Here is a 20,537-nt window from a genome sequence, read left to right on the forward strand (position 1 = left end):
CCAGTTCCCACCTCATCTTTCAGTCACTCCCATCCAAGTAGTTTCTAGCAGGAAGTGTTCTTAAGCCATTTTCTAGTGCAAAAATAAATTATATCAGACCCTGAGGCTGGAAAAGCCCTGCTCTCTGTGGGGATACAGCAGCTCTGTGACCATGGGAGCAGATGATGACGACGATGATGCACAGAGATGCTCGTGAATGCCACAGAGAGGCTGTGGGAGATGCTCTGGGGTCGGCAGGGGGTACTCTTGCTGAGCTCACACCGCACTCAGCTGAGGTGATGCCGTGCCTGGGAGAGGGTGAAGAGTTCCGCGGGGAGCGCTTGCCTCTCCCCTCTCAGCCACAGCCGAGCCGATCGGTATGCGAGTGCTGGGCAGGCGGCCACGTGTGGCTGGAGGAGGGCCAGCTCCAGCTTGTGGGCCCAGCGGCTCCGCTCTAATGGGGAAGCCTGTAATCCAGAGGGCCTTGCCGAGGGCGGGGGAAAAGAAACTTATTCAGCAGAGGAAAGTGCCTGACAGCGAGCTCCCTGCCAGGCTTAAGTGGTGCACCCATTTCACTGGCTAATCAGCCAGGCACAGGGCTGATCCCTCGAGTGATACCATCTCTGGTTCATCTCTGCTCTGTTTGGTATCACCTTCCCCTCTGATGAGTGCAGTCAAAGGAGTTCCTGTCAGCACAACTTTTTACTGTCTTAATCCGCATCCTTGGTCCCACTGTATCCCAGTGGGGAGCTGTAGTGAGAGGGCCATGCCAGCCTCTGACCCCAAACAGTTGTCCCTCACGCTAGCTCTGCTGCTACTGCACCAGCTGGCTGCAGTGGACAGGCGCATGTTTCCTCTGCATCCCACAGAAGCCTGATCTGCTCCTCTCTCCACAGTGCACCAACCCCCTGCCAGGGCTGACCAAGCTGGAGGACTGCTGCGGTAGCGTGGGGCTCTTTTGGGGTGCAGACCAGTGCCTGGCCTGTCCCCCCCGGCCAGGTGAGTACTGCTGCTGGCCGGGACAGCATGAGAGATAGCCCATATCCTCAATGACCAAAAATGGTCCTGCTGCCTCCTGCAGCAGAGGCAGGGAGCAGAGCTGCGGGTCCCACCTGCATGGCTCTCCTTGGCCCAAGGCCCTTGGGCATGGGCATCGTGTCCCTGGTGAGTGCAGAGCCATGCTGGCTGCTGCCCCAGACCAGCAAGGAGCAGTGCTCTGGTTTGGGTGCTGAGCCCAGACTCAGTGCTTTCTACCTAAACCACCCCTGCAAAACCCCACTGTGGCTGATGGTTCCCACCATGCTAGCCCCACTCAGAGGAAGAAACTTGAAAAAAGCAGCCGTGATTTTAGGAGGTGCAGTTCTAGGTTGGAGGAGGAGGTTGCAGACTTGGCCCTATAGAGTTACGGGCTTGCTCTGGGCCCGACACGGGCTTGGCAGGGACTCTGGAAATAACACTACATCAAACAATTGGCAGGAGTGCACCCGGGGTCCGTTCCAGGGGCACAGGCGTCCAGCTCTGTTTCTGCTGCACTTGGGAGCCGGATGGACTGATCCAGCATGAGACGGGGATTCCTCAGCCGCTCTGCTTGGAGTGCTTCATGACTGGCACAGGCTCTTGTGCTGTGGCCCTATCCCATGTTGTGGGAGAAAGGCTGTGTAGAAGGACTCCTGGATGGAGGGGAGACAGCCCTGTGGGCACAGTGGGTACGGCATCCAGCGCTGACTGGGTCTGGTGCGGGACAGGGCATACTTGTCCAGTGTAACATGGACAGGGAGCTGCTCACCTCTCCCCTGCCTGCCTGGCTGCCCTCTTTCATTGCTGCCTGGCTGCCTAATCACATCCATTCACTGGAGCAAAGGACTAAAGAAAACAAACCCTATGGTTTGGGAGACTTTTGACTCCTGAGTAGAGTGTAGGTATCCAAGGTGATAAGTTTTGTGCAAGCAAGTGTGGCATTGGCAACTTCTAGCTTCACCCAGAGGTTGTCCTGCTCAGTTACACACACATTCCCAAGAGCTGAATTTGTGTCTCATTATCCTCTCTCAGTTCAGTTCCTCCTCAGCCAGGGGAGGGCTGGCTGGAGCCAAATTCCTTGCAATCACAGACGAGGTTGTCAGCATCCTGGAACCCAGTCCAGATCTGGGGGGCTCTGATTGGTGTCATCTTCTTGTGCTACATGGCTCTGCTGTGGCCTTGGCCATGCTACTGCTTGCCTGCCCTCCCCCATGTGCCAACCCCAAAGGAGCCCTGGGCACATGTGGTATGGGGGTGACCATGGGGTTTGCAGGTTCAGCACAGACAAGGAGATGCCCCACATAGGCTTTAGCCCCCTCTTCTTTGTCCTTCAACTTCACACCCCCACTCATGGCTTTCTCTTCCCCATCCCACAGCAGTGTCCCTGTTTCTCACCCTCTCTGTGATCTCACCATTAGAAAGCAGAGGGGCCACTTAATACTTCAGTTAAGCTGCAGGTGGCTGCAAAAACTCTGTACCTTCTTTCTCCTTCTCCGTGCCAGGATGCAAGGTATCACTCAGTAGCCAGAGCTGCAGTAGTGATTTGCTCTGCTGGACTTAGAGTTTCAAAATGTGTCTAATCATGGGCTTCTAAAATGTGAAAACAGGCACAAAATACCCCCATGTCCTCCTTGCAATCAGCCAGCCAGTAGAGCAAATGCACTTAAGAAATGGCTCCTAGCTACCAGCAGGGCCCACTTTCACAGCTCAACACATGCCTTGTGTCCCAGCAGCAGTTGAAACTCAAGGCAAGTTGTCACTGCTGGTCTTCATTGAATGGACAGATGCTTGTCTGGCTTTTTTTTTCAGATTAATTTCATGGATGTATGAAAAATGTATCCCTGTGGGTCTTCTGTATTCCTCTGCCACAAGAAAATCCCATTTTCAGTCCCTCTGGCTTTGGGTGATAAAAGTTCCTCATTGGAGACCTAATGGCTCTTGCTGGATTTTGTTAGGAATTCAGGCTAGTTAAAGGGGCCGTTTTCATACTGTTTTAATCATGTGCAAGTATCTTCCTCCTTCAGCTACCTCTGACTGACGGCCCCATAACCACCCCCCCATGCAGGAGACCACACAATGCAAGTGCAGGGAGTTGTAAGGCAGACACCTGATGGAGGCAGCCTAAGAGAGCCCAGCTGCTGTGGAGTGGGAAGCCCAGGTGGATGGCATGCCAAAGAAAGGCATCTTCACACACAAGATATCTGGCCCCAGAGCGGAGTCAGGGAAACAGTCCTTTCTCAGTGATCTTACTTCTTTAACAGATCCACTGAGCACTGTTACCTCTCATTGCCTTGTGCCTTGTCTGCCAGGGCTTCCAGTTCCACGCCAGCATGAAGGCATCACTCCACATACTTCCTGCCTGTAGACTACATCCGATGCTCACATTCCTTCTGTCTTCTGGTCTTGCTGACCTGTGTTGTGCTCACTCAGTCACTGGGCTGTAGTTCAGTGTCTCGTGCACAGAGATAACATGTCCAGGGGATGTTTCCAGCTTTCTTAGCACTGTGATCTTCAGAGAGAACTCCTTGCTCTTTTGTGTAGTCCCAGGGAGGCGTGCACCAGAGCAGACTTGACAGCACTGGGAATTTAATTACAGCAACTAGAGACAGAAATGGCAGAAGCTAGTTCAGTGTAAACACTTACAAATGTACAGAAGTGCAGCCAGGCAAGAGCTAGACAAATGGGGAACTTGTTTGGATTGACTGTCTGCCCGAGACAGTGATTGTTAGTAGAGTCTGGATTCGTCCAGATGTCTCCATCGTCTGCAGCTTTCATGTTTGGTACATGTTTGTGTGTGGAAAGATATCAGAGAAGAAGAATAGGAGGCAGGCTTCTGTCTGAGCAAACTTACCATGACCAATCCTCACTATTTTTTGTGTTTTGCTCAGCATCAGAAAAGCCAAGGCACTCAAATGCTTTGTTGCATCCTAATGGGACCATGTTAAAAGCTGAGTTAAAAACTGAGGGTTGACCTGGCCAGGGGTCTCTGTAGTGAGTGTTACTTTAGTCTCAGAGATTTCCTTAGGCCCTGCTCAGGCTGTGTGGTTTGCTGCTGGGGAGGGTGTATGCTGTTCAGTCTCTTTAGAGAAGTGGGTACAGAGATGGATGTTCAAGCAGGCTATAGTAGAAGTCTCTGGGAGTTGCTGTTGCTCATGCAAGTGACAGATGAAGATAGGAACCCCAGGATATGTCAGAGACAGCCTTGGGAGAAGGGGGAGAACCAAGAGCTTGCTCCTTGAGCTGCTGGAGCAAAGGCTGTCATCCAACCCATGAAAGAAAGAGATGAGCCAGAGGCAAGGCCCTGGAGGGTGGCAGGACACCTGCATACTGTCGTGAGGCTGCAGTCCTTCAGCTGTGGTTAGAGCTGGCTGGATGAAATGTGTTGTGTTGCAAGATAGAATAAATCAAATGGAGACATCCAATGACCCTCACACGGCTTTATTTCTTGGAGGAAGCAGTGGAGCACACACTGAAAGGCTAGAACAGAATGATAGGAGCAAATTGGAGCTGGAAAGTAAAACTTGGAGAAGGGTGATAGTAGGAAAGGGGAATTGGAGGCTGAGGAAGCAGCTGAAGTAGAGACACTTGGATGTGTCTGGAAGGAAGCTCAGGGACCAGCAGTGTGTTTAAGCAGTGCTGGTGAGAAACCTGCACTGAAGTAAAATCCTGTCCTGTAGCAAGCTCAGGATGTGGGGCTAGTAGCAGGCACACTGCCGGGCAGAGCTACTCCTGCTTGCCTGCCAGACCATGCATTATTTTGGGGTATACAGTGGTCTGTGGAGAAGAATATGTTGGAACAAGGATAAGAGATGGTCCATGGAAACTAAACCCAGCAAGATGAGAGCTGCAGGTCGACACAGACCCTGTGGCAGGTGTGGATTTGGACACTGGTGTCCCTGAAGGCTTGGCCCTTCTCAGGCACATGGGGATAAAGGAAACTAGTAGCAGAGAGTTCTGCCCAGAGGGGTTCACAGTCCTGCTCTTCTACCTCCTCCCTTACCGTGAGACTATACACCTCGGCAACCAGCAGCACTGCAAGAGAAGCCCAAACCAGTGATGAACACTGTCTCCAGTACTGCCCAAAAGCTACAAGTCTCACCTTTCTCTTCAGGTTTGGGAGACTTTCTGGGTGCAGGAGTAAACCTGTATCTTCCAGGTCCTGATTTTTCAGTGCTCCTGGCCCCCTATTTCCAGCTACAGTCAGTCTGAGCATGGGCTGGGCTGTGCACCCACTGGTGTTGCTCAGTGCAGATCTTCCTGCACTGCTTTCTCTCTTCCTGCTTATGGGTTTTAACTGCATTAAGAAACAAGTCTTTGAAGGCTATTGTTTTGTTTTTATTCCCACTCCTCATGTTTTTTCAAGTTTTTTGTCCTGGAGAAAAGTTTGAATTTCACTGGAAAGTTGGATCTTGCAATGTCTGGCTTGGCATCCGCAGCACACCCCAAACGGACCTCCCACTGTGAGAGGGGTGGCAGCTTAACCATGGAGCTGTCATCATCAGAAGTACCGAGTGGCTCTGCAAGCTGCACGCTCCCCTGCGCTGTGCCTGCAGGCATTGAAACAGCCACAGGAAGCCCCTTGAAAATCAACCCCTTGGTCTGCTCCTGTGAACAGACTGGGGAGGATACAGGGAAAAAACCCTGGAAATATGGGAAGGAGGCTATGGAGGGGGTTGGTTTTGCCACTGTTACCATGTACCACCGGGAGTCTGTCCAGGACGGTAAAGAAGGCCTGGAGGTGGCAAAAGAAGTTGAAACTTCTGCAAGGTTGTGCCAGTACCACAGAGAGCAATGCTTAACCTGGGAAAGCACAGCATTTTCAGGACTGCCTTGTTCTGCACAGTGCTTGTTTTGCTCATCATTCATGTGTAGCATTGTGGTATCAGCATACAGCAGCACGTTGTTGCAACAGTGGGGGTTTTTAGGTACAGAGGTATCTTGTCCCAGCTGGAAGCCACTGTGGGAGCAGAATGAGGATCTCTCCGTTGAAACATCGAAAGGCAATTAGGAATTACCAGAATCTTTTTCCTTCAAGCATCTTTTTCACTGTGAAGATCTTTACTGACCACGAGTAGAACTAGAGGGCTTAGTTTTGTATTGCAAATGACTTTAGTATGATAGATGGAAAGAGTTGAAAAAAATGGGCTTTCAGCAGCTGGGCATTTCCTCACTTCTCATCTGACTGCAGGTTTGCCTCTTCCCCTTTTAACAAAGTGATATTGGCTGGACTAATGAATGTATTATCTCATCCTACAAACATTGGCTCACTTCACTCTGTTGTGGTTACCACCACTAGTAGAAGTTTTCCACTGCACCATCACCCTGAGCTTCTTCAAACAGTGTTTGGGGAGCCTGGACTCTGGGGTAAAACCTTTTCTCCTGGGAAATGATGCAAAACTAGCCTAGCTGCTTAAAGGTCATCCGGCTAGGCTACAAAATCCCTCTGCTCAATTTCCATGCATTCGTTTCCCTCCTATTATGCTCTGCTTGAGTATTTTTCTAGCTAGGAACAAAGGTGCTGGTGGAAGTCCTGGACTGTAGATGCTTCTCACCCACCTCCTTCCTGAGTTTGTGAGCATGTTGCATGCACGTTCCTTTGTGCAAGCCTGGCCCTGACAGGGATGCCCAGTGCCTGCAGAGCTTGCAGAAAGTATCAGTGGGTGGTAGAAGAGCTGGAGGGAGCAATGAGGAGAATGGAGAGGCAGTCCCTATGTGCAAGTACCTGGTGAGCACATTGCTTTGGCACAGCACCCACAGGGCTGAAGTACCCCGGAGGCACGGCTCTGAAATCACCTTCAATCACCAATCAATGACCTTCAATCAGAAACCAGGATTCCCTGCCCTCAGCAAGCCTGAAGTCCCTCTGCCTGACAGATGCAGCTCAGCTGCTCCATCCCTAGCCTCAGGCTCTGGGAGAACCCTTCCTGGAGAGAGTGTAGACAGACAGACAGATACAGGAGTCTGGGACCCCCATCTCTGAATGTTGACAGATTTCTATCCTCTCTGATCATCAGATCAGCTTTTTCCCTCTGCTGGGTTCCAGAGGAATAACCTCCTAAGTCAGTCTGTCACTCCTGCCAATTGCATGAGAGAAGGTTGGATGTTGATCGCCTTTGCAGGAAACTCAGGTGTCCTAGGTTGTTTCTTTCAGGCAGTTTTAGCCATCTCTAGTGTAGTTCAGTAACATCAGAGCTTGTGGAAGGAAGTGGTCCTCTACTCAAGAAACCAAGTACAGAGCTGAGAGTTAATAGCTTACACCCTCCTGTAGCCACACCCTGTCTTCCCTTGTGGCCAGGTCCTGACAGAAAGAGAGCAGCCTCCATCCACTACTTGAGAAATGTCTTAGTTCCCCTTGGTACAGAGAGATCTGCTCACATTACATTCCAGTTATTCTTTGCAGGGAACATGGGTTTCTTTGCAAAGTTAAGGCATTTGTCCATAGCTTCACAAGTGATTTGCTGAAGTAGTAAATTGCAGGTTTCTGCAAACTGGAGTCATATGAGTGCTGAGGTGGCACAGACCTGCACACTCACCCACCCACCACTGGCATTTTCTGCCTTGATCTCTTCCTGGCAGCATCTGGTGGAGGGATGCTGCAGTATCTGTTTCTCCGCAAAGGCTTTTCAGAGAGGGAGCACAGCTCTGACACATGTCATCACTGTTTGATCTCCAGCATGCTTGGCTTCCTCTCAGAGAGCTCACACATAACAATGCTGCTTCATTTGAGCATCTGTTATCACACTGTGCTGAGGTTGGCAGATGCTTCCAAGCACAGTTAATGCCTGTCGGCAGCCTCGAGCCCACAGGCTGTGGTGTGTGAGTACCTGGAATCCCACCAGGGTGCTGAGCTTGAAGCCCATAAGCCAGAGGTTGCTTTTACCTTCTCAGAGGGCTAGAAATGTGCCCAGCGATTCCCAGTATCGCCAGTAGCTCCTTTGTCCCTAACATCCAGATATTTGTTAGCTTACAATTCATGATTGAACTGTTAAAGGGGATAAATAGATTTTTTTTGGTCTTTGTCATTTGTTCAGTCACTAAGGGTCAATCTGCATACAGAGAACCTTATAGCTTCATTTAATGTACTTGAGGAACCCAGGCTTTCTGTTCTTCTTCCTGGTACAGGCTGGTAATAGCTTGTTCTCATGTCTTTTATTTCCTAAGTGCCTTTATCCTAGGAGGCTGGTCCCTAACGTTTGCCTTTCAAGAACTGTCCTAGAATGGCTTTAAATTGCTTTATAAGGTTCAAGTGTCGAGGACAAAGAGTTATGGACATACCTGTTCTCTGCCCCCAGAGTGTTGTTTGTGTACTTAAACTTTGCAGGCTCTTACCTGTCGCTGATAATGTCGGAACGGCCAAAGCGACACGAAAAAGGTTCCAGCAAAGTTTATTCCAAGGAAAAAGCAGGGACAGCCACCCGGGGCTGCTGCGCAGCCCCTTAAGTACAGTTTTTGAACACACGTAATGCACACGGATAGGACAGTTCAAACTTTCACACCAGAATTCTTACAGCTAATAGGTGCATTTTCTAAACTCTACTTTCTCACAAAAAGTTTGCTCTTTCTCAAAACAACCCAGTTCTTTCCCACAACAGTCCCGAGCACTTGCTCTTATTTTTCTCTCATGTTGATGTTCTTCCCAACCACTCTCGTTCAAAACAGGTCCTTGTTCTCATGAGACAGTGCTCCTGTTCTCATGAGACAGTGTTCTCTGTTCCCACAGGACAGCTTCTTCAGGATGCATCAGTATGTTGTCAGGATCAGGGCCTCCATTTTCAGTCCTCTCTTTCAGTCCATCTCAGGGGTACACTTTGATCTGGTCAACATCTATTGCTTCGTCAGTATGTGCCAAGGTGCTGACAGACCCGCTGTCACCTGTGACACTTACCAACCATTTCCTGCTGTAAGGATGGTCTCAATTTGCCCCTGGTTCTTGAAAGCTGCAATGCATTAGGAATCTGCCAGACCCTCAGTATGACTGTTGCCATGGAGGCCTTTCCACGTATGACACCAGGGAGTGAGCTACTGATGCTGGGCAGGAGGAATTAAGAGTGGTGGGAATACAGAGGGACAGTCACTTAGCGGTTGCATGCACGTCTTGTTCCCAAGTGTAAGATCTGGAAAACGGAGAAGAAACCCCACCCTGGGAAAATCCCAAGCTTAGACAAGGCACCCTTCTTCCTACCCCACCCCATGCTTACTCACTTCCCAACTCATCCACTCCTGGACTCCCTTTTCCTTGCTCCAAAGTACAGTGCCTAAATTTTACTTCCTTGGAATTTATGGGTCACATTTTACTTGCCTTTAAAAATTTTGGAGAGATTTAATTGTGTGTGTTATAGGCCATTTTGAAACCCACAAAACTATTTTAAGCAGCAATTTGAATTTTTCTTTGACAAGAGGGATTGGGGCAGGAAATCACATGCAGCAGAAAAAGGGGGAAATATAATAAACAGGCTGTGAGCTATTATTTCAGCAGCTTCTCAATTACCTCAGCCATTCCTTTCACTCTGATCCTCCTTGTCATGTGCCACCTGGCTATCCGGGCTAACCTAGAAGTAGCTGAAGTGAGACAGTGATAGATATAAAGTAGAGACAGCACCTCTGGGTCAACAGGTTGGCACTTGTCAAGCAGCATAAGACACTGCATGAGAAATGTGGCTGCTCCCACCTTTCCCTCTGCCCTGGGAGTCATCAGAGGCAGACCTAGGGCAGACTTTTTCCCCTCTGCAAGGAGGGCAGAGAGAAGGGAGGATGCTGGTGGCTGGTTCTACTGCCAATGTCCCACACTGTTTGCTTTTCTTCCCAGCACGCCCTGTGATTGAGAATGGGCAGGTGGAATGTCCCCAAGGATATAAGAGGCTGAACCAGAGCCACTGCCAAGGTAAGGATGCTGCTTTCATCTCTCTCTCTCCTTCCCACATCCCCTGTCAGAGTTGTAATTATCTACACAAGTAAAATACAATTATCTAACTCCCTGATATAGATCTGCAAAAACATGGCTTGTAAAAATCTCTGTCCTTTCGTCAGGAGTGAAAGAAAATCAGGTATCACTGGATTACATGACTCAGCTGATAAACACAGTCAGCACATAGCTGCGCCAGCACAAAAAAACTCACCTGTTAAGCCCTACTACTGCAGTAAGGACTCATGTTTGTGCTCTGCTAAGTATGAGTGTAAAAACACTTCTTCTGTGGTCTGAAGCAACAGAAATTCTCTTGCCTAAAAATATTTGTGAAGGTTGTCAGCTTGTCCAGTTGTTCATTTACAAGTGGGTGAGTGCCATAAAAGCAATTCTTTCTATTCTGAGTGTGTCATTAGTCCATGCTGCAAGGCTGCCTTGCCTGCCCCATGCTGCCAGGATTGATCCATTTCTCCCTTCCATGGTCCCTCAGTTCCATATGAGGAAGGCACCATCTTTCCGCTTTGCTCTCTGGTTCATGTTTATTTGGCATCTCTTGGATCCACACTGCTTGTGTTTTTCCATGCTCTGACTGAAGAATAATTTTGTGGTTCTCTTCTTCTGATTCGTGATAAATTGAGAGGTGTCATCTCTCAAATGCAGCAGGGAGCCAGGTCCCTGGCCGTGCAAACCCAGGGCTGGCAATCCAGTGACTCATCTCTTTTAGCTGGGACTTTCCACCATGCTTACTTAATTAATGATTCAACCTCCCCACATTGTCCTAGGGGAGAACTTTCGACAACACAACAACATCTGTTCTCCTTGGTGCTCAGATCTCATCCCTTTATGTGGCCACAGACAGTGCTACATGTGTTATGAGGAGCTACTAGGAGACATCAAATTGGAGGAGCAGAGCAGCTGGAGAGACTCGTGTCAGCAAGCAGAGACCTGAAGTGCCTGCTCTGGATTTGTGCCCCTTCTGGAGCAGGGAGAAGCTCAGAGGAGCAGAGGGAGATGGCAGTACAGATTTGGGTAGGAAGATGTTTTTCCACTGGAAAAAGCATGAACCAGGAATTCGTGCCTCTGTGTGCTCCTTCGTAAGCTGGGCTGGATAAGTACTGTTCTGCAGACACTACTGCCTTCAGGATTTTTCCTGTCTCTGCTGTTGCAGTGGGATGTCTGCCAGGAAGCCCAGTACCTCACTTCAGGGCCCAGAGGGAGCATTTGGGCTGATAGATGTAGGAGAGGCTACACAGGCCTTTTGCCAGGCCAGGTAGGAGGGGAAACTACCTGGCTTTGCAGGCTGTTGTCAAAGTACTGTTGACTGGAGGATGGCCCTGGCAGAAGCCCACTTTCTTCTGTTCAGTATGGACAGAGAGGGTTGTCTTTGGTGCCTTCCAGCAGAGGAAGAAATGGTTCATCTCTGCAGGATCTTCTTTCCTTTCCTTTTCTTGCTGCATCCCATTGGGCAGGAACAAGGCTGCAAGGAGTCTGAGTTGAGAGTGCCTGGCAGATCCAGCCAGGGAACCTCTCAGTGCTGCTGGAACCAGCAGGAAGAATGGAACTGGAAGGGATAATGTGGACCACACACTGGCACCTCGGTGTCCATACATCCATATGTCCTTGGAGTCCATATATATATTTGGTATCTGTTGCTGACTGGGGTCCTTTCTGCTCACCAAGTACCAGGGTAAACCAGCCTGAACCTTTCCACCACAGGCTGCCTGACTCAGTATGACTTTTTCTGAGGAACACTGGCTTGTGCAGGGTGGGAAGAAGCAGCTGAAAGAGCATACAGATCTCACTTTGGGGTCCCTGAGGCCTCTTCTTGTGGGCTAGCCCTGACCCTGGCATGCTGCAGGGGGTAGGAGTGCATAGTTCTGAGTGCACCTGACTGCTTCTGTTCCCAGTGGGAACTTCCACTGTGGGTGGGTCCTTTTCTGACAGCAGAATAGATGGGGTTAGACTAAGGCTGGGATGTGGCCCTGTTTTGAATTAAGCCTATAAAACCTAGCCCTTGGTGCTTGTTTGTTTTGTGCGCTCATTACTCCAATCCCTTCAAGCCCTTTGCTTATATGGAGACAACCGCTTTGTCCAGTTGGTGTGTCGAAACAACATAACACTCTGACCATGCTGGGGAGTGACAGGGATGAGCTGTGAGGCTCCTCTGGAGAGCCCTAGTGTCTTCTCTGAGTGGAGTTCCCAGCTTATTTGGGGTCTGGCCACTGGTTGTTCTCAGGAACTCTGTCCTGTGCTTGGTACAGAGCAGGAAACCACTGCATTGTGCAGCCAAATCCTACTCCTCCCTGGCCTGCTGCAGATTCCTGTAGCGTTGATACTTCTCACTGACTTAGCCTCTGGCTTGGTCTTCTTGGCCCTTATATGTCTCAAATGTGTATGGGGCAGCTGGTGGGATGAATGAGGGAGTTTAAGAGCACAGGACTGAGGAGGACTTCTCAGGTCAGTAAGTCTGAACTTCAGCTGTCATAGCTGGCTGAGACATCCTCTTTCCACCAAGCAGTGATGCTTTGACTCTGAGGAATAAGGTAGTGCTGGGAAAGCTGTTCCTGTGTCTTCCACCTCTTCCATCTTCAGCCAGTCTCTAGAGCACCACTGTGTGCTCTCAGGGCACCTGAGGTCACCAGGGCCTTGTTCACTGCCATTGGGACTGCCCTGTGTCTTTGGAAAATGTTTGGCATGATGCTGCCTAGTGTCACATCTTGGCAGCTCACAGCTGTCCTGTGAGCAGTGAGCGTGCCCAGGTCCCTCCCACTGCCTCCTCCCACCTCTTAGCTTGTAGTATGTGTTCCTGTGGTTTGTCCCAGAGCAGTGTTGAGGTTCATCCCACTCCTGCCACTCTGTGCTCTCGTTCGACTCTTCCTGCACTGCTTGTGCCTCCTGACACAGCACAGTTCATCAGCATTTTACTTTTCTGGGCCAAGCTGTTTAGTGAAGATTTAATGCTACATCAGTTCATGAGGAGGGCTTCTTCTTCACTCTCCACCTGAAAATTGCCCTCAGCTCCCGTTTATGTACCTTTTGCCAATCTCTGTCTTCTCTGGCTTAGCTCATACGTTCCTACATGTGCTGAAGGAAAGTCTTTACTGCAGGCCAAATGAGTGAGCCTAATGGTGTTTCCCTGGGATAAACCCACCTTCCTTCCCAAAGACTGTGTCTGATGCATGCTGAATCAGGGTCAGTGGCAGAGCTTGAGGCAGGTCTTGAGCTTGGCAACTTCCTACTTGCTCAACCTGTTCCTAGAAGAAGATGCAGTGAGCCACAGCCTAGCCAACATCCTTCTCCCTCTGGATGGGATCAGTCACTGCTCTCCCTGCATGCTGGCACTGAGTTTCTTAACAAGGATCATCCATGGATGATGGCTCCATACAAGCAGGACCAGAAATCAGGAGAAAGAACAGGACTCATCATTCCTGGCTTGCAAACAACAGCCATGATGGCCGTACAAATGACCCTAACAGGGTGGTTCACCGTAGGGGCCACGTATGTTTTCCACAAAGACCATGAAGCAGAGCAGTCATCTACAAGCCACTCCTGCAGCTGCAGTGAGCAAGCTCTGCACTGCAGATGTGGGACTACTGTCACCACAGAGGTCCCCACCATGCTGTTTGGTGCAGAGGCTGCCTTAGACACCAGCCCAGCTGAGACCCCCTTGGTCTGCAGCACCTGAATGGGAGGCACTGCTTAGGGAGGGGGTTTAGTTCATCCTCAGCTTCCTCACATCTCACAAAGCTCTCTCCTCTCCACAGATATCAACGAGTGCTTGATGCAGGGCCTGTGCAAAGATGCCGAGTGTGTGAACACCCGCGGCAGCTTTCGTTGCACCTGCAAGCCTGGCAGCATGCTAGACCCATCCCGTAGCCATTGCATCTGTAAGTGCTCCAGGGAACTCACCAGTTTGGGAAGGGACCTGAGCGGGAAACCATGGCTGAGTGGATGCTGCAGTGTGCTTCACATCTGCAAATGTAGTTGAGTTGTGCTGTTCTGCACTTGTGTGCAGAATGGGTACCAATCTTGCGTTATCCTTCTCTATGGACTTCACATGGTCCCTGCAGTGGCTGGAGGGAATGTGCCTGTGGTGTGGTAGTGGAGGACACACCCTCCTGGGATGAGAGAACTCCCATAGGAGCTGGATTTACTTGGGGCTGACACTGCTGGGTGAAAGGCCTGATGGTTGATGGCCAGGGGTTGTTCTGGAGAGAAGTCAGGGCAGCCCTCGAGCAGGATGGGAGGCACAGGCAGAGAAAGGGGCAGGAGGGAGAGGTGTTCCCCCCATTCTTTCTTTGGAGAGCACAGAGCTTAACCTCTGGCACTGACACTGCTGTTGTGTTTCAGCGGACAAAGCAGTGTCGATGGAGCAGGGGCTGTGTTACCGCTCAGCAGCCGGAGGCGTGTGCACCCTTCCCCTCTCCCACCGCATCACCCAGCAGATCTGCTGCTGCAGCCGTGTCGGCAAGGGCTGGGGGGAGAACTGCGAGGAATGCCCTATGCCTGGCTCAGGTGAGACGTACCTGCATTGGCTTTGCCTCCTTTGGTTAGACTGCGGTCTGGGTTTGCCTGAACACAGACAGCTGCAGGACCCAGAGCTGAGCAGTGCAAATGCTGTCTGTGAGATGGGTACAGCAGGATGCAGTACCCAGGATGCAGACCTGATAATACTGGGAAGATACAGAAATCCCTGATGGAAAACCACTCCAGAGGGAGTGGCTGTGCCAGAGGGAGAGCACAGCCATGTCTGTGCCTAGCTTTATTCGACAGCTCTTTTCTCTCATACATCTTCTACTGGGAAGAAAGCCAAGTGAAGATGAGTTCGGTTTATCTCAGCATGAGGTCGAGTGGAGGGTAAAGCACCAAAATCCTCAGGGATCAGAAAAATTTTCAGGTGGTTTGTGCAGAATATCTTGAGTGACGTGCAAAGCGCTCAGCCTAGAGGTACCCTGGGTTCACTTTTATCTTCTCCCTTGCTCAGCTTGGACCTTCCTGTGGCATGATCCCTTCCTAGCAGTACTTACCATGGGAAGAGATTTAGTTTTTGGGGTCTGGGAATGCCTATTAGAAACCCACCCTGCTCTGTGAGCGCATTCCTTCTGCTTGAAGTATCCACCCACTGCGGTCCAGATGTGTTTCAGTAAGGATTTAACCCTTAGAAATTGCAGGAAATGATAGGATAGGGGAAACTGGCACCTGCATTCACATACATGCCTGTCCATTTTCACTCCTTTATTCCACTGTACCACTATCATGTCTGGGTGTGGTAAGCCAGGTGATCCCTACCACAGTCTCTTCCTTCTAACCTCTGACCTCTAAAGTTTTGATTTTATTTTCCTTTACAGAGGCCTTCAAGGAGATTTGCCCAGCAGGACATGGCTACACCTACTCCAGCTCTGATATCCGACTGTCAATGAGGAAGGCAGAGGCTGAAGAGCTGCCCTTTAGCTTGGAAGAGCAAGGGGAAAACAGCAACTGGACTTTAGATTGGACAGCAAGGAGACAGCAACTGCAGGACAGCCTGCGTGGGAGCATCCTGGAGGCATTCCCCTACCCTGGCACCTCAGCAAGACAGGGTAGTGTGAGGTCTACTGCTTAAACAGCTCCATCTGGGCCTTTAGCAAGGGTTGAAAAATTCTCAGGTCCTGTCATAGACTACAGATGGATTTCTGGTTGATAAAGACTTTCTATATCTATATGACTATAGCATTCCTAAGGCATAAGGCACCATGTCTTCAAGCCTTTGGAGAGAAGGTTGAGTGTTTCAGACTCCTGCAACTGCATCTTTGCAGTTGGTGCTGAGTGGCCAGGCTGCCTCCACTAGGACCTCAGGTCTGCATGGCAAGCCCTGCACTCCAGTCCCTGAGCTTTTGTCCAGCTCAGCTGGAAGGCAGTATGGCCAAATGCTTGTGCCAGTACTTGCTGGAGTGGAAGCTCCTGGGTTCTACCCAGTGCCAGGAGTCCAGGTGTGTTGGCTTTGGGAACAAGGCCTTGTGGAGGAGCATGAGGGACTGAATGGCAGGGTCACAGAGGTGGGGTGAAGTTAGGACAGCCAGGGTTTGAGAAAGACACCTATCTGCCTTGTCTCTACTTACCATGCACTCTTTCCCTTTCCAGGTGAAATTTCTCCTGCCATGCAGGTGAGTAAGGTATGTCTTGCTACACCTGGGTACATCCAATGGTAGCTTGATGGGCAGGAAGCAGAGTGTCATAAAAATAAACCAAGAGAGGGTAGAACTAGATTAGATATTAGGAAGAAATTCATTTACTGTGAGGATGGTGAGCTGCTGGAACAGGGTGCCCAGAGAAGTGGTGGATGCCCCATCCCTGGAAGTTTTCAAGACCAAATTGGATGAGGCTTTGAGCAACCTGATCTAGTGGGAGGCGTCCCTGCTCATGGCAGGGGCATGGAACTAGATGGTCCTTAAAGTTCCTTTCAACCCAAACTGTTCTATGATTCTGTTCCTGCTCACATTCTCTTACTGTTCGACCAGGCAGGTGTGTGAGTTAAACATGACTGTAGCCAGTTCTACACTGCATATCACAGGGTTTGAAGCTCTAGACAGGAGAGTTTATCCACGATGGACTCAGTCCTAAAGAGCAAAAGGGTGAATTACAGAAAGGATCCAGCCCACTATAAAAGGACACCAAGAAGAATTTTGCTTTGAAATTCTAGTCTGTGCTACAAATTCAAGTTTGCCCTGCTTTTACTGGCTTCCATGAATATCAGCTGTACTTACACAGCTGAGGTTTGGGCACTCACTCCCTGCTGTCAGCCTGGCCTGGCTGTAGGGCTGATAGGGTAGCAGGATAAGGGTAACTGCTGCAGTCTGCTGGGACATGCTCCTCTCATTGAGCCCAGTGTTGTGCTCAAGCCCAGCTCACAGGCAGGTCTCCCTGTGCTGGGGTGAGTGCAGCAGAAACATCAGGGAAGCAGTCGGGGCAGGAGTCTCTTGCACTGGCTTGTCTGTATTCACCTTGTCTGATGGGAGCAGCCTGGGGACTGATTTTCTGCCAGCCTCTTCTAGAACTGGCTTTCTTTATTGTGAGTCGCACTTAAAAAATGTGTGCTTCTTGATCCCTACTGTCAGTAGAGGTTCAGCCATATCTCTCCTGAGCATCTCTGTGTCCTCTTGCTATAGCAGCTTATCCCTCAGAACATACTTTTAGCCCCTATGAAAGAGAGCATAGCACTGCCATTGTTGCTGCTTCATAGACATGAAGTGACTTGCCATGTGCATGTGAGAAATCTCAAGACAGAGCAGAAATTTGAACCAAAACTTCCAAATGTGAAACAGAGTTAGTCTGGAATTCATGTTGCTCAGCTGCTGGTTTTGTTCATCCATTGTGGAAAGCTCCCTGGAGCAGAGACTCAGGTTGTGCTCCAGCATTTCCTTTGTCAGCCATAGGTTTGCCAGGGGGGGATGCTGAGAAAAAGGTTCTAGCACCAAGCACCTTTCTAGTAGGCAGCACTCTTGAGGCAGGCAGAAGTAGCAGCTGTCCTCAGCAGCAGCTGTCCTCAGCACCCCAGAGCTGACAGTGACAGTGACAGTATTTACCATACCTGGATGACCTTCTTGGTCACCTTGGGGAGGTACCTACCTGGTAGCAGTGCCTTGGGTCTCACCTGTATAGTTTGCTGGCTTGGCCTCTCTGTGGGCAGCCCCCAGGCATGGCCTGGAGCTGTATTTTGCCCAGGATGATGTGCTCAGGACAGAGTGGCCCTGCCAGCTGCACCTAGCCGTGACGCTTCTCCTCCCAGGATGGTCTCTTAGGGAACAAGAGGAGCCAGGAGGTGGGTGGGAAAATGTCTCAGGGATGCTGCATCCCTGTTTCATGCATGAGAATTGAGGCAGTCCTATATTTCTGTCCCTCAGGGCACTGCTGATGCCACTGCAGAGCCTGACACACACAGAGGTGAGTGCCAGGCTGGTGGGAGGGCAGGGTGCTTGTGGGGAAGAGAACAGGGCAGTGAGAAGGGAGGAGAGTGGGGAGACTGGGAACTGCCTCCTCTGCATAGAAGCCCCCAGTGGGCAGGATGGGCTCCTGGCTGGGCTGGCTGTGGGGCAGTGCAGAGAACCCCTGTCACACTGGGGTGGCTGGCTGATGTGGAGATGTAGGAATGTGGGGAGGTGATGAATATCCTGCAAGGTGGAGGAGACTGTGTTAAATAATAAGGTGATAGTGTTGCTGCAACCACCCTGCATCCCCTTCCCGTGAGCTTTTTTGGGGCTATGGTTGCAGGGCCACCCAGCACAGGTGAACCTTGGGCATGCACCTCTGCCTGTTCGCCTCACCTCTCTTCTCCTTCCACAGCAGAGGAAGAGGAGTTCTGGCATGGTCCTCCCCAGCCTGGCCCCATCACCACCTGGGATGCTGCTGCTCCAACACAGGTGCCAGCACAGGGCTCAGGTGTGTGTGTCCACCACTCTTGGGCATTTCCTGCCTCTCTTTGCCTGGTACTACAGGGAAATGATGTCCTAAGCTCTGCCCAGGGGCCCTCTCCCTTCACCAGTCTGCTTGTCTTCCCATGCCCCCCCCTTTGAATTCCCAAAGAAGAGTCCCTGCCCTACCACCCTGGGGTGTTGTCCCAGTCTGGTCTCACCTGCTGCCAGGCAGGGAAAGCTGGCCGGCCATGGGGAGACAAAAGAGTGATCCTGTATGGGAAGTAAGGTGTTTGGCTCTCTGAGCCCTTCCCTGTCTGCAGCTCCCTTGCCCGCGCAGCAGTGCCTGCCGAGCGGGGATGGATCACACGCCCGCTCGGGTGGCTTTGGCCCCGTGCCCCCCGTGGCGTGAGCTGACTCATCGGGAAGGGGGAGCACACGGGGAGGCATGTGGCTCCCGGGGCGGCTTGTTTACTGCGCCGGAAACAAGGGCGCTGTTGTTCCACGGTTGCTCAAGTGTCTGGGAGTGTGGCCCCTGCCCTGCGCCGGGGGCTGGAGCACCTTGGGGAGCAGGCCTGGCGGAGGCACCTTGCTGAGGAATGCATCTTCCTCAATAGCCTTTTGTTTGGGGTTGGGCTACCCCCCCAACCCTGGCTGGCTCGATTCCGAAGGGTGTGTGGTGCCCCGCTCCCCTCCCACTACCGTCCGTGCTCTGCTTAGCAGGGTGATGCAGGGAAGGAGGTCTCTGCTGTCACCCCAAAGGAGCCCCATCACAGGTGCCAGGCTCTGCTGCCAAGGCATGGGGCTGCAGGCTTCCTCACCACCCTTATTTGGGGCCAAGGTACAGGTGTGCAGTACAGGGGACTGGTCATCCCAGCTGGGCTCAGCCCAGAGTAGCTGTAGGAGGTGGTAGGGTCTGCTGTGTCTCCTGTGCAGCCCTGCAGGTACAGGCTGCCTGAAGAAGCAGATGAGCAGGCTCAGCGTTGCTCTCCAAGAAGGGGGAAAAGCAGGCTCCTGGCACAGTACTGGGGACAAAAAGCAGACACTAAACTCTGTGCACCTTTTGGTGCTGCCCCCAACTCCATGCTCTCTCCTCCCAGGGGTCAGCGGCTGTGCCTCTTCACCCCTCTCCTGTGGAGCTGGTACTTGTGTTCTCACTCCAGAGGGATACAGCTGTTCGTGCCACCCTGGCTACACCTTGGACCCCAGCCGCCTCCGCTGCATTGGTAGGTTGTCACCTGTTCTGCCAGCTGGGCCTCAACAGACTATTCAGTCCTTCAGGCTCTTGGGGGAAGGTTTTCTGGCAGCTCTGCTGAGCCCCTGCCCACCTGGTGCACTGCAGGGCTGGCAGGGGGCTGGCAGTCAGCTGAAGGTGGTGACTACCTGTCTTCCTTCCCTGCCTGGGCACAGATGAAGATGAGTGTCTGAAAGACTCTTGTGCTGGAAGAGGTCGCTGCATCAATAGTGTGGGCTCCTATTTCTGCCTTTGTTACTCTGGGTACACCCTGGCTGTCTCGGAGGGCAAGCAGAGCTGTAAAGGTAAGTGGTGTCCACCTGGCACAAGGCTGCCACCTCCCCAGAGCTTCTCTGTTCTCTCATGCTCTGTCATGAATGTGCACACACATATGTGTGCACACAAAAATGCCCACCTGCACACCCTCCCTTCCCACAGCTGTCCATGGACAGCTTGATCCATGGGGATTACCTTCTCCTGCTTGCTCAGGGACAGGACCTTGCCCATGATGATCTGGGCAAGAGTCTGTGATGCCAACTCTGATCACTGCTTTGTGGCAAGGAAGTGCTAGGGCAGATGAGGGATGGAGGAGAGTCCTGGCACTGGTCCCTTGGGTAGAGCCATATGCAGGTGGAGCAGGTCCTCACTTGCACCCAGCCATCCTGAGGTTGGAGGGGGAAGACTCAGGGCTGTCTCCCTGTCTATTGCCAGACCGAGATGAATGTGAGCAGCCTTCTATCTGCCGAGGACAGCGATGCATCAACACCCCTGGTTCCTACCACTGCCAGTGCAAGGAGGGCTTTGCCATGAGCCCCAGAGGACAGTGTGAAGGTGAAGCTTGCTGCCCCCTGTTCCCCTGCCCCTCCAACCCACCCTCTGCATGAACACTTCATTTCCTCATCACTCGGTGCCTCCTCCTGGAAGGGAGGTAGGACACCCCCATGTTGGTCTGCCAACTCCCCAAGGGCTGCCTGTCCTCTCCTCTGACTGCAGAAGGAACAGGCTCTCCTGGGTAGAG

General features: G+C 51.4%; 1 protein-coding gene across 6 annotated transcripts in view; it reads left to right on the forward strand.

The window, feature by feature from the left end:
* The window catches only part of LTBP2 (latent transforming growth factor beta binding protein 2), a 72,289-nt gene that overhangs the window by 37,297 nt on the left and 14,455 nt on the right, over positions 1-20,537 (forward strand). For 2 of the 6 annotated variants that reach the window (XM_051806477.1, XM_051806473.1), the window contains exons 8-18: positions 876-978; positions 9,803-9,877; positions 13,663-13,785; positions 14,249-14,413; positions 15,247-15,477; positions 16,019-16,050; positions 17,779-17,818; positions 18,218-18,313; positions 19,386-19,511; positions 19,696-19,824; positions 20,231-20,350. In XM_051806477.1, coding sequence (XP_051662437.1) covers positions 876-978; positions 9,803-9,877; positions 13,663-13,785; positions 14,249-14,413; positions 15,247-15,477; positions 16,019-16,050; positions 17,779-17,818; positions 18,218-18,313; positions 19,386-19,511; positions 19,696-19,824; positions 20,231-20,350 — 1,240 coding nt within the window. The remainder of the gene's footprint in view (positions 1-875; positions 979-9,802; positions 9,878-13,662; positions 13,786-14,248; positions 14,414-15,246; positions 15,478-16,018; positions 16,051-17,778; positions 17,819-18,217; positions 18,314-19,385; positions 19,512-19,695; positions 19,825-20,230; positions 20,351-20,537) is intronic. The other 4 variants (XM_051806474.1, XM_051806475.1, XM_051806476.1 and 1 more) reach the window with 4 other exon arrangements.

Source organism: Manacus candei, unplaced genomic scaffold, assembly GCF_025592945.1.
Source record: "Manacus candei isolate 608988 ecotype Guabito, Panama unplaced genomic scaffold, ASM2559294v1 h1tg000067l, whole genome shotgun sequence".
NCBI classification, from domain to species: Eukaryota; Metazoa; Chordata; class Aves; order Passeriformes; family Pipridae; genus Manacus; species Manacus candei.